The sequence below is a fragment of the Haliotis cracherodii genome, unplaced genomic scaffold, assembly GCF_022045235.1.
Source record: "Haliotis cracherodii isolate W230 unplaced genomic scaffold, xgHalCrac1.p SCAF_1, whole genome shotgun sequence".
Lineage (NCBI taxonomy): Eukaryota > Metazoa > Mollusca > Gastropoda > Lepetellida > Haliotidae > Haliotis > Haliotis cracherodii.
In genome coordinates this window covers 67,590,802-67,605,310 of record NW_027266264.1, presented here as the reverse complement: position 1 = coordinate 67,605,310, position 14,509 = coordinate 67,590,802, and the positions used below count along the sequence as shown (strand labels likewise).

General features: G+C 37.9%; 1 protein-coding gene and 1 pseudogene across 1 annotated transcript; both read right to left on the bottom strand.

Annotated features, from left to right (window-relative positions):
• Positions 1–1,808: 1,808 nt before the first annotated feature.
• Positions 1,809–6,209, bottom strand: LOC139457042 (scavenger receptor class F member 2-like). The gene is made up of 6 exons (XM_071238489.1): positions 6,204–6,209; positions 5,955–6,042; positions 5,074–5,181; positions 3,342–4,331; positions 2,311–2,401; positions 1,809–2,055 (listed from the first exon to the last, which is right to left on the bottom strand). Exons 1-6 carry the CDS (start codon positions 6,207–6,209, stop codon positions 1,809–1,811), a joined length of 1,530 nt encoding a protein of 509 aa, XP_071094590.1.
• Positions 6,210–8,790: 2,581 nt separating this feature from the next.
• Positions 8,791–13,656, bottom strand: LOC139457031 (scavenger receptor class F member 2-like; annotated as a pseudogene).
• Between the last annotated feature and the right edge of the window lie 853 nt (positions 13,657–14,509).

Sequence of the window (14,509 nt, the reverse complement as noted above, 5' to 3'; positions counted from 1 at the left end):
ATCTTGAAATATAAACTTAGTATCTTGAAATGTCAACTTAGTATCTTCAAATTTCAACAAAGCATCTTGACATTTCAACTTAGTATCTTGAAATTTCAAGATACTATGTTAATAATGCCGATGTTATGTTTTCGCCGAGACATCTTACAACTGCCCCTGCTGCAATACGTTGAACGTTTTTCTTTACTATTGAACAGCAGCGTCTCTGCACTTGTACTCTGCAGACATAATTCAGAATTAACATATCGATTTTAGTTTTGACAAAAACGGTAAAAGTGTCACTGTGTCACTGGGTTTCCTGGTCCATCTCTTGATTGTCTGGTCTGTTTACAGACCGCCATCGCATGGCAGGGGTACTACTGTGCAGTGTATGGCAACAAACACTTACTCTTTTCATGCAAGTTGTGTGAGTGGCGGTGGTACCGGTACATCAGGTCATGCTTACCCTTTTCGCGAACATCTGGTGTTCCCACTGATTTTCAGTGATCCTTTCATAATTTTGGTTACGGCTTATTTTGCCTTTTACGCACAATGGAATTTGTTTCGATAGACAATCGAAACAGTTTGTTCTCTGGCGTTGATGTTGTATGTTGTGGAGGTTGTACATGCATATGTAATTCGAGTCATTTCCAACTTATTCGACCCGTGAAGATTCCGGGGTAGAATAGGTCTTCAGTAACCCATGCTTGCCGTAAAGGTTGACTATGATTGTCGTAAAAGGCGACGAACGGGATCGGGTGGTCAGGCTCGCTGATTTGGTTGATGTATGTCATCGAACCAAATTGCGTAGATCGATGCTCATGATATTAATCACTGGATTGTCTGGTCCAGACTCGATTATTTACAAACCGCCGTCATATCGCTTGAATATTGCTGAGTGTGGCGTTAAACAACAAACCAATCAACAACCAACTTATTCATTTACTTCCTCGTATGTGTCTGATGTTACCGTTGAGATGTAATGTGCATACCGTTGTGTTTAATTTCCGATGTGTGTGCATTAGTTGTATGTAAATTCCTTGGTTACATTAGCGGTATAACGTTTCATCGGTTGAAACAGATGAATAGTACAATCCCATTTCATGTATGTATTTACTGATCGAATCGATCAATCTATCAATTCACCATTTCTTTTGATGGTTGTTGTTTAACTCCAACCATTGAATGAAGAAATCATACAAAGGTTAAAAATATAGCTAAAACCTTTTTCCTGATTTGTCTCTGAGTGACCTGGCCTTTTGGGATACGCCATGTACGTGGTGTTGAGTAAAGGTGAAAATTTCCTGTGATATATTTGTTTAGAACTAATTTCCACGATATCCTTATAACATAACTATTAGCACATGTAATACGACTGAAGGAAAAGGACGTATTTTAAATAACGTTAATATGCTTTATTAACATAAACGAGTGTGCAACCGAATACAAAGAGAAAGTTGGAGAGCACATTGAATCAAATATGTATTTGTTGCTTTCAACAAAATCTTCCACAATTACATTCGAATTACACAAGCACGACTCTGGGAAAATAGTTACCTTATGAGATATCACACAGAAATCCGATAAAAATAGGTTGGTTCAGGTGTTTTTTTCTTTTCAATCCCACATGATCAAATAAATTGTCATTTGAACAACTCTCTACATATAAAGGAAAGCAAACGAAAGCCATATACACCATATATATATACACACAAGATTGACAATAAACATAATTATTGTTGAAGGTGACAACGACACAACATTTGTTGATGATATAGTAAATTGCAGTCATACAGGCCAGGTGATTTTCACTGACAGACAAGTTTATCTCATTGACAAGTATGTGATAATGGCGTGTAGCCAGTGTCTGGTGGGGGTGGATACAGTTGTTCGTAGCCTCTCTCTTCCACAGAGGAGTCGTTATTCATATCCGGAATTACGGCATACCGAGACCCTTCACTGTCACGTGATCCATTGAACTCTTGCAGTGAGATTTCGTCTGGTCTGCTGTCAGGGCTGCTTGGTGATAAATATATACCTCTTTGGAAGACTGGGTACCATGTACACACTCTCTTCCTGAAATACATTTATTCAAGTTAAAATGGTTGGTTGGTTGGTTGGTTGGTTGGTTTGTTGTTTAACGCCGCACTCAGCAATATTCCAGCTATATGACGGCGGTATGTATTTGATAATGCCAACTACTTTGGACACAAAACGGCAACGGCTTTATTATAGATTGTTCAGCTCAGTTTAATTGAATGTGATATTGTATTGACGTGACTTGGCGTCAGTTCCTTCGTCTGTATGATAAAGCGTTTACAAAGGTCTCACCTCGCGATCATCACTGCAATGACAAGCAGGAGAACACCGAGACATGCTGACAAGACGACGATTAGTCTGTGAAGGGACTGGACGTAGGAAACTGAAAGTATGATAAGATCAACAATTACATTCTAATATTAAATAAACCCTCGTGGTCAAGATATCATGACTAAAATCTTTTTTCTTGAGATGAAATCAGAGCTCAATCTCTCACTCACTCAATATATGTCAATATAAAAAAGGAGCTTTAGCTGGCAGCTTTTGCTTGTCACGCCGTAGACACGGGTTCGATTCTCGACATGGGTACAATGTTTGAAGCCCATTTCTGGTGTCCCTCCCTGGAATACTGCTAAAAGCGGCGTAAAATCATACTCACTCACGCACTCACTCAGTGTGTTTCTTTGTAGTGATTTGCTTACTGATCTAATGAAACGTTTGTTTCCATTTATATCATTTTGAAACATGCAAGGTCACAACTTCACAAGGAAGCATTAACAGGAAATATGAAAACAGTTTTTATCGAATATCCTATTCTTGTCGCACGGGAAAACATCTAACAGCAAATAAACAAACCCACTCACTCGCCCCCAGAATGTTTTGATATTTTGATTGAAATATCTTGTTTATACAATGAAAATGGCCTAGCTTCTTATTGGATTCTTCAAATTTTCTGTTTGACAATAAATGTTCATGATTGCATTTCTTTACAACACTCTTTAGATTTCCTACACGTTTTATGTAATATGGACTTTACCCTAATTTAATAATCGAAAGTAACTATTTTGCCAACTGTACTATTTACTTTGTCAAGTGTTACACAGTTCCGATAATAACTTAAATGAGCCTGATAGCAGTTATATAATGTATCCTCTGCCTTTCTGTTCTGTAATGTGTGTCGAGAAATAGTGAAAATAAACAAATACAATTAAATGGACAAGTAACAAATGTTTGACCAAAGTATCCACCTTGACAACCAAGGGTACGTAACCCCGTCATGTTACCACTGCAGGACTTGTTACAGGAGTATAAGTGATGCTCACATTTCAGACAGGTACCCGTTCTTCTGTTGCACGTTGTGCAGTGGTCAGGACACGCACTGTCACAGTAGTCTCCCCACACTCCATCTTTACACCCCAAAGTACAGGTAGGTTTACTTCCACCTTGTTCGTTAGTGGTACATTTAATGTCTGTGCAATTACTACTACATGTGAGGTTACAGTATTGACCATAGGAACCATCTATGCATCCATCTGCACACGAACCGTTGTCACTGCTACATATGTCAGTAGCGCAGTTCTCAGGACATTTAACAGCACATGTGTCTCCATGCCAGTCGGAAACACAACCATAATTACATGTCCCGTTGTTCTGACTGCATGTTCTATTCAGACAATTGTCGCTGCATTTCTGCTGACACTCCGTTTTGAAGTATCCTGGTTTACAGGGACTGCAACTCCCATCTCTACTACATGTCTCACTACCACAGTTCCTGGAACACTTCTCCCGGCATTGTTTACCATAATGTCCCTTCACACATGCAATACATGATCCATTCTGGTAGCATGTACCATGTAGGCATTTGTCACTGCAGTGTGTATTGCATTTCTTTCCAAACCTTCCCTGATTGCATCCATGTGTACATGCTCCAGTTGTGCTATTGCATGATGATTTAAGACAATTGTTATCGCATTGTTTGTTACATTTTACTCCATAGAAGTTCTCCCTACATCCACAGATACAAGAACCATCTCCACGGACACAGTTTGAGACTTTGTCCCCACAGAGGCCACAGTGCTCACAGTTGAGGTCACACTTTCTTCCATATCTACCCTCAGTGCACCCAGGAACACACTCCCCTGACCACTGATAGCAACCCTGACTCTGACATGAATCCCCGCATTGTTTGTCACATGCTTCTCCCCATCTTCCAGTTACCAGACATGTTCTTGTACATTCATCATGGTCATCTTGAGTTTGTCTCTGGCATGCTGTACAAGAGTCGCCATTCCTGTACATACCAACTGCACAATCTGGAGAAAATAGAAACCATCTTTTTGTATAACAAACATAAGTTATAGATTAATATCTTCATTTCGTAACCTTGTTTATACAACAGCAAAACAGTACTTACTGCTAAAGATAATATTCATTTTAAATATTTTAGATGTGACCCCACCTCTTTGAACCGTATTTCAGTTATATCTGAATCGGTTCTAGGGTGTTGATAAAGAAATGAAAATAATTGGACAGGATATGGGATTCAAAACCACGAACAAATGGACTAAAGGACGGAACTTTGTCTAGCGAATTGCAGCTTCAAAGACCATTGAGGCACCGGTGCCTCCGTTTTTGTAGATACAGGCAAAGTACGATATGGTAAATGCTACATGCGTGCAGATATAATACTGGATGCAAACTGGTGTTGTTTAAACATAAATTGCATGTGGGATTTGTATGTTGATCCCAAAGAAATACTTGACTGATTGCCTACGCATGATATATACCCAAAGGTTAGGACATGTTGTGGTGATTACAACATATAATCTCTTTATGATAGCGTGGTGTGTCTGGCATGGCATTATATCACAGGATCACAAATCTCACTGTAAATAGAATTTTATGACAATATATAATTGGTTATTGTTGGTAGAGCGATATATATCGTTTAATCAAATCGTACTAGTTTAAACATATTTATACTGGCTATGTTGTCTTTCATATCTTAATACATTCTATTCAGAAGGATAGATATATAAAGAAAGTTACACAAACCCGTTAAGGTGCAGAGACCGCACGTCCTCCGGCAATGTTCATGGAAACTTGGTTGTCCACAATACGTCTTCTGACAGGACGCACTTGTATCCCGGCATATTACGCTATCTGTAAAGTCATAACATGGCTTAAGCAGTACACATCTACCTTAATATATTTATAATTCCTTGCTTTTAAGTAGTTATTCTATCGTTGATGGGGTGGATATCAATGGCCCCACCCTTCATATACTACACAGGGGATGATGCCGGTTCGATAATTTGTGCACAGTATCTCTCCATGAAATGAGGTCAAAATGTATCGATAGAAAGTGATTAGTTAACTCATTCTGATAAACATTCTAACAACAAGTAGCTATTCAGTCATGTAAAACACAACGGCACACACACATCACTGTGCCCGGACTACCGCGGCGACCATCTATTCGTTCAATAGCGATACACTGGGAATAATGTCCGCCATGGGAAGATTGACCTGTTACGTTAAACAAAACCACTGATCACTCAAAGGCATGGCATTTCTGCAAGCCAGTGCCATTCATTGCTGGTTATATGTGTTCATATACTTCAAAGGTTACAATCGCCCTTCAATTATCGGTTTCTGACTATGATCAACAAGTGTAACACTTCTTTTTTGTTTACACATTTCTAAAAGTAGTTTTTTGTGTGAAGACACTGTATCAATAACATTTAAAGTCTGATAAACTTGATTATTAATAAGGGCAATAATAACGGTAAACTGTCTTGGCATCATCTATTGTCAATTAGGTGAATGTTAGTCCAAGAATATTAGACAACAGATGATACCCAGAGAGTGTGCTATATACATATAATTTTTTTCATTAATGCGGAATCTGTCCATAGCTCCATTTACTGACTTACCTGTCTGATCTACAGTCGTGGCTGCTACTAGTATGTACAAGCAGATGATACATCTCAAATCAGTCGTGCTGTCAATCAAACGTGGTGCCTGTAACAAAGACAACAATATGGTTTCGATTGCAAGGATACACATACGTAGTTATAACCATGCATGGGACGAACATGGAATTCTGTGAATCTTTATCAGATATGCATTGAAAAAAGAATAACACAGAAACAATAAACAAGTGAGATCTATACATCATTTACCTTCATGATTTGCGTGTGAGCGGTCCTTCCGATGTACATGAACTGACATCGCTTTAGTGAACCATACTTTCTATTTCCTAGATCCTATAACAGTGGTGTAGGCACTGCTTCACCCACTTGGTTAACATCCGAAACACTGAATGCATTTGAATGTACAAGGAATTGTGTTGGGCAATGTAACTTACCATAGCTTCAATTAACGTTTAGGATACGTATAGTAATCATTGTTTGATATTTTTTATATACGTGTTGTTCTCTTTTGGCATGGACATGCATATATATATCTTTAATTATCCTCATTTTTAATCTATTATTAAGATATATATCAAACCAGAAATAAAACCATGCACAGCTTTAGGAAATAGAATATGTTCTTTGTGACCATGTGCTTGGTGGACTTCGGTTAAAGGATGTTATGTTTGGTGTTTCGTTCTCGTACTACCTAAGCAGACTGAAGGTATATCTGGAATATATTTGACGATAGTAACATGTGTGTGTCTTGTAATGAAGGTAATTTCAAAAAGGTGTATTTATCACCCAAAAAGTGGCTTTCACGGGAGCCATACCTTGTGTGAGCTTTACCCTATGTTTTTCACAGGTATGACAACGTGAGTCGCCACATTTTGATACACAGAGAAAATTGTGATTAGACGAAGGTTAATAGCGTTCTGAGATTGTTTGGGATACGATGGCATGTATCAACAAAGTCAGCGAGCCTGACCAAGTGATCCCGTTTGTAGCGTCTTATGACAAGCATAGTTGTCTCTTTCGGCAAACATGGGTTGCTGAAGACCTATTCTAACCAGGATATTCACGGGTGGGATTGATTTTGATACAACACGGAAGCAGTTGTAAATGATTTCCGACATTAAACCCCGTGGATAGGTTTAAAATGTCAAACATTCACTGTCTCAGTTCATTTAAACGTTCTCTTCTCTCGATGTAATCAGATACAAAGATACAAACTCTTATGGCGAGACAATAAGGAATATTTGTTTTGTATAATACCGTTGTCAAGATCGGAAGTTCAAATAATGATGTGTAAAAGTAAGTCGTTATACATGTCAGTGTCCAATGCAGCCGTGTCATAGATATTGTTTTCGATTTCCTCATCTATATTTATAAATCAATGGATATGTTGTATTACATTTGCTCTGGTTCAATAAAATAATGATATTTCTTGAAATATGTTGGTTTACACTGTTTTCACACTGCCTTGTGTAAAGTAATGGAAAGCATGAGTTTGAAATATTAACACACAGCATGTTTACTGATACAGATAAAGGTCCATTGTACGTTTCCGACTATATCATAAGCATGCGTTTATGAGTCAGTTAGTAATGACACCATGTGATGACATATGATAGTATACTGACCAAACAGTGGCAACCGTTACAAGCATTGGCAAGTCAATCGCAAGTGTTCCCACTAACAGACTTAGGAACATATGGTACAAATCAAAATAGGGAACTGCCTCGTTATCTCATAGCCAAACCTAAGCAATTAGTTTTGTTTGCGTGTGTGGTGATGGGTTAATCGTAATCTGATCATTTCTTCTTTTTATTATCTATTACGTCATAATATCACTTAAAATATGATATCTTTGTTTATGAGACAAATGTTGTTTCAAATATGTGATATGTCTGTAGCTTACGGAAGCCTTTAAGGGTCATTTGCTTTTTTATATTTTTTTTTCTTGAAATTTCAAGTGACGAAGTTAAAATTTCAAGATACTAATTTGAAATTTCAAGATATATTGGTTGAAATTTCAAGTTAAGATCTTAATATTTCAACTTAGTATCATGAAATTTCAAGATACTTACTTGAAATTTCAATGTTATGTTTTCGCCGAGACATATTACAACTGCCTCTGCTGCAAAACAATACGGTGAACGTTTTTCTTTACATATGAGCAGCAGAATCTCTGCACTTGTACTCTGCAGACATAATTCACAATTAACATATCGATTTTAGTTTTGACAAAATCGGTAAATGTGTCACTGTGTCACTGGGTTTTCTGGTCCATTATTTGATTGTCATTTGAGTAAAGGTGAAAATTTCCTGTGATATATTTGTTTAAGACTTATTTCCATGATATCCTTATAACATAACTATAAGCACATGTAATAAGACCGAAGGAAAAGGAGGCATTTTAAATGACGTTAATATGCTTTATTAACATAAATGAGTGTGCAACCGAATACAAAGAGAAAGTTGGAGTGCACATTGAATCAAATATGTATTTGTTGCTTTCAACAAAATCTTCCACATTTACATTCGAATTACACAAGCACGACTCTGGGAAAATAGTTACCTTATGAGATATCACACAGAAATCAGTTAAAAATAGGTTGGTTCAGGTGTTTTTTTCTTTTCAATCCCACATGATCAAATAAATTGTCATTTGAACAACTCTCTACATATAAGGAAAGCAAACGAAAGCCATATACACCATATATATATACACACAAGATTGACAATAAACATAATTATTGTTGAAGGTTACAACGACACAACATTTTGTTGATGACATAGTAAAATTGCAGTCACACAGGTCAGGTGATTTTCACTGATAGAAAAGTTTATCTCATTGACAAGTATGTGATAACGGCGTGTAGCCAGTGTCTGGCGGGGGTGGATTCAGTTGTTCGTAGCCTCTCTCTTCCACAGAGGAATCGTTATTCATATCCGGAATTACGGCATACCGAGACCCTTCACTTGTCACGTGATCCATTGACCTCTTGCAGTGAGATTTCGTCTGGTCTGCTGTCAGGGCTGCTGGGTGATAAATATATACCTCTTTGGAAGACTGGGCACCATGTACACACTCTCTTCCTGAAATACATTTATTCAAGTTAAAATGGTAAAAGTGTACAATAAACATGCGCAAGGCTTCAGGTATATAGAAATCAAGAAGAAGGGATTTCTGTAAATATTGTAGAGTTGGGAGGTATGATGATGACTTTGTATACAAAGTATACAACGGCTTTATTATAGATTGTTCAGTTCAGCTTAATTGAATGTGTTATTGTATTGACTGACTTGGTGTCAGTCCCTTCGTCTGTATGATAAAGCGTTTACAAAGGTCTCACCTCGCGATCATCACTGCAATGACAAGGAGGAGAACACCAAGACATGCTGACAAGACGACGATCAGTCTGTGAAGGGACTGGACGTAGGAAACTGAAAGTATGATAAGATCAACAATTACATTCTAATATTAAATAAACCCTCGTGGTCAAGATATCATGACTAAAATCTTTTTTCTTGAGATGAAATCAGAGCTCAATCTCTCACTCACTCAATATATGTCAATATAAAAAAGTAGCATTTGCTGGCAGCTTTCGCTTGTCACGCCGAAGACCCGGGTTCGATTCCCGACATGGGTACAATGTGTGAAGCCCATTTCTGGTGTCCCCCGCTGGAATATTGCTAAATGCGGCGTTAAACCATACTCACTCACTCACTCACTCACTCACTCACTCACTCACTGTATTTCTTTGTAGTGATTTGTTTACTGATATAATGAAGCGTTTGTTTCCATTTATACCTTTTTGAAACATGCAGCCTCACAACTTCACAAGGAAGCATTAACAGGGAATATGAAAACAGTTTTTGTCGAATATCCTATTCTTGTCGGACGGGAGAACATCTAACAGCCAATAAACCCACTCACTCATCCCCGGATTGTTTTGATATTTTGATTGAAATATCTTGTTTATACGATGAAAATGGCCTAGCTCCTTATTGTATTCTTCAAATTTTCATTTTGACAATAAATGTTCATTTTAGATTGCATAACTTTACAGAATTATTTAGATTGCCTACACGTTTTATGTAATAAGGACTTCACCATAATTTAATAATCGAAAGTAACTATTTTGGCCAACTGTACTCTTTACTTTGTACAGTTCCGATATTAAGTTAAATAAGCCACAGAAAAATTATAGCAGTTATATGTTGTGTCCTCTGGCTTTCTGATCTGTAATATTTGTGGAGAAATAATGACACAGAATAAACTATTAAATGGACAAGTAACAAACGTTTGACCAAAGTAGCTATCTTGAAAACAAAGGGTACGTAACCCCGCCATGTTACCACTGCAGGACTTGTTACAGGAGTATAAGTGATGCTCACATTTCAGACAGGAACCCGTTCTTCTGTTGCACGTTGTACAGTGGTCAGGACACTCACTGTCACAGTAGTCTCCCCAAAGTCCACCTTTACAACCCAAAGTACAGGCAGGTTTACTTCCATCTTGTTCGTTAGTGGTACATTTCATGTCTGTGCAATTGCTACTGCATGTGAGGTTACAGTGATGACCATATGAACCATCTATGCATCCATCTGCACACGAACCGTTGTCTCTGCTACATTTGTCAGTAGCGCAGTTCTCAGGACATTTAACATCACATGTGTCTCCATGCCAGTCGGAATCACAACCATAATAACATGTCCTGTTGTGCTGACTGCATGTTCTATTCAGACAATTGTCGCTGCATTTCTCCTGACACTGCGTTTTGAAGTACCCTGGTTTACAGGGACTGCAACTCCCATCTCTACTACATGTCTCACTACCACAGTTCCTGGAACACTTCTCCCGGCATTGTTTACCATAATGTCCCTTTACACACGCAATACATGATCCATTCTGATAGCATGTACCATGTAGGCATTTGTCACTGCAGTGTGTATTGCATTTCTTTCCAAACATTCCCTGATTGCATCCATGTGTACATGCCCCTGTTGTGCTATTGCATGATGCATTAAGACAATTGTTATCGCATTGATTGTCACATTTTACTCCATGGAAGTTTTCCCTACATCCACAGATACAAGAATCATCTCCACGGGCACAGTTTGAGACTCCGTCCCCACAGAGACCACAGTGGTCACAGTTGAGGACACACTTTCTTCCATATCTACCCTCAGTGCAACCATGAACACACTCCCCTGACCACTGATAGCAACTCAGACTCTGACATGAATCCCCGCATTGTTTGTCACATGCTTCTCCCCATCTTCCAGTTGCCCGACATGTCCTTGTACATTCATCATGGTCATCTTGAGTTTGTCTCTGGCATGCTGTACAAGAGTCGCCATCCCTGTACATACCAACTGCACAATCTGGAGAAAATAGAAACTATCTTTTTGCATAACAAACATAAGTTATAGATTAATACCTTCATTTCGTAACGATGTTCGTGCAACAGCAAAACAGTACTTAAAGCTAAAGATAATATGGATTTTAAATATTTTAGATGTGACCCTGCCTCTTTGAACCGCATTTCAGTTATATCTGATTCGGTACTAGGGTGTTGATAAAGAAAGGATAATAATTGGACAGCATCTGGGATTCGAAACCACGAACAAATGGACTAAAGGACGGAACTCTGCATAGCGAATTGCAGCTTCAAAGACCATTGAGGCATCAGTACCTCCGTACTTGTAGATACAGGCAAAGTACGATATGGTAAATGCTACATGAGTGCAGATAAAATACTGTATGCAAACTGGTGTTGTTTAAACATAAATTGCATGTGGGATTTTTGATCCCAAAGAAATACTTGACTGATTGCCTACGCCTGATATATATCCAATGGATAGGACATGTTTTGGTGAATACGACATACAATCTCTATATGATAGTGTGGTGTGTCTGGAATAGCATTATATCACAGGATCACAAATCACACTGTAAATAGAATTTTATGACAATATATAATTGGTTATAGTTGGTAGAGCGATATATATCGTTTAATCAAATCGTACTAGTTTAAACATATTTATACTGGCTATGTTGTCTTTCATATCTTAATACATTCTATTCAGAAGGATAGATATATAAAGAAAGTTACACAAACCCGTTAAGGTGCAGCGACCGCACGTCCTCCGGCAATGTTCATGGAAACCTGGTTGTCCACAATACGTCTTCTGACAGGACACACTTGTATCCTGGCATATTACGCTATCTGTACAGTCATGACATGGCTAAGACAATACACATCTACCTTAATATATTTATAATTCCTTGCTTTTAAGTAGTTATTCTATCATGGATGGGGAGGATATTAATGGCCCCACCCTTCATATACTACACAAGGGATGATGCCGGTTCGATAATTTGTGCACAGTATCTCTCCATGAAATGAGGTCAAAATGTATCGATAGAAAGTGATTAGTTGACTCATTCTGATAAACATTCTAACAACAAGTAGCTATTCAGTCATGTAAAACACAACGGCACACACACATCACTGTGCCCGGACTACCGCGGCGACCATCTATTCTGTTCAATAGCGATACACTGGGAATAATGTCCGCCATGGGAAGATTGACCTGTTACGTTAAACAAAACCACTGATCACTCAAAGGCATGGCATTTCTGCAAGCCAGTGCCATTCATTGCCGGTTATATGTGTTCATTTACTTCAAAGGTTACAATCGCCCTTCAATTATCGGTTTCTGTCTGTGATCACAACACTTCTTTTTTGTTTACACATTTCTAAAAGTAGTTTTTTTGTGTGAAGACACTGTATCAATAACATTTAAAGTCTGATAAACTTGATTATTAATAAGGGCAATAATAACGGTAAACTGTCTTGGCATCATCTATTGTCAATTAGTTGATGGTTAGTCCAAGAATATTATAACGTTTGACAACAGATGATACCTAGAGTGTGTGCTATATACATATAATTTTTTTCATTAATGCGGAATCTGTCCATCGCTCCATTTACTGACTTACCTGTCTGATCTACAGTCGTGGCTGCTACTAGTATGTACAAGCAGATGATACATCTCAAATCAGTCGTGCTGTCAATCAAACGTGGTGCCTGTAACAAAGACAACAATATGGATTCGATTGCAAGGATACACATACGTAGTTATAACCATGCATGGGACGAACATGGAATTCTGTGAATCTTTATCAGATATGCATTAAAAAAGGAATAATACAGAAACAAGTGAGATCTATACATCATTTACCTTCATGATTTGCGTGTGAGCGGTCGTTCCGATGTACATGAACTGACGTCGCTTTAGTACTAGTGAACCATACTTTCTATTTCCTAGATCCTATTACAATGGTGTAGGAGAATTGGCGTCACACTGCTTCACCCACTTGGTTAACATCGGAAACACTGAGTGCATTTGAATGTACAAGGAATTGATATTTCGTCGCGAAATATGTGTTGGGCAATGTAACTTACCATAGCTTCAATTAACGTTTAGGATACGTAAAGTAATCATTGTTTAATTTTTTTTATATTTGAGTTGTTCTTTTATGGCATGGACACGCATATGTATATCTTTAATAATCCTTATTTACGTAGTTATAACCATGCATGGGACGAACATGGAATTCTGTGAATCTTTATCAGATATGCATTGAAAAAAGAATAACACAGAAACAATAAACAAGTGAGATCTATACATCATTTACCTTCATGATTTGCGTGTGAGCGGTCCTTCCGATGTACATGAACTGACATCGCTTTTGTGAACCATACTTTCTATTTCCTAGATCCTATAACAATGGTGTAGGCACTGCTTCACCCACTTGGTTAACATCCGAAACACTGAATGCATTTGAATGTACAAGGAATTGTGTTGGGCAATGTAACTTACCATAGCTTCAATTAACGTTTAGGATACGTATAGTAATCATTGTTTGATATTTTTTATATACGTGTTGTTCTCTTTTGGCATGGACATGCATATATATATCTTTAATTATCCTCATTTTTAATCTATTATTAAGATATATATCAAACCAGAAATAAAACCATGCACAGCTTTAGGAAATAGAATATGTTCTTTGTGACCATGTGCTTGGTGGACTTCGGTTAAAGGATGTTATGTTTGGTGTTTCGTTCTCGTACTACCTAAGCAGACTGAAGGTATATCTGGAATATATTTGACGATAGTAACACGTGTGTGTCTTGTAATGAAGGTAATTTCAAAAAGGTGTATTTATCACCCAAAAAGTGGCTTTCACGGGAGCCATACCTTGTGTGAGCTTTACCCTATGTTTTTCACAGGTATGACAACGTGAGTCGCCACATTTTGATACACAGAGAAAATTGTGATTAGACGAAGGTTAATAGCGTTCTGAGATTGTTTGGGATACGATGGCATGTATCAACAAAGTCAGCGAGCCTGACCAAGTGATCCCGTTTGTAGCGTCTCATGACAAGCATAGTGGTCTCTTTCGGCAAACATGGGTTGCTGAAGACCTATTCTAACCAGGATATTCACGGATGGGATTGATTTTGATACAACACGGAAGCAGTTGTAAATGA

Bases quoted from the DNA above. Each gene is read 5' to 3' on its own strand.
- LOC139457042 (XM_071238489.1), bottom strand. The intron at 5,182-5,954 runs GTAAGTCAGTAA...ATGACTTTACAG, and splicing joins CACGACTGTAGATCAGACAG to ATAGCGTAATATGCCGGGAT. The intron at 2,402-3,341 runs GTGAGCATCACT...TCATACTTTCAG, and splicing joins AACGGGTACCTGTCTGAAAT to TTTCCTACGTCCAGTCCCTT.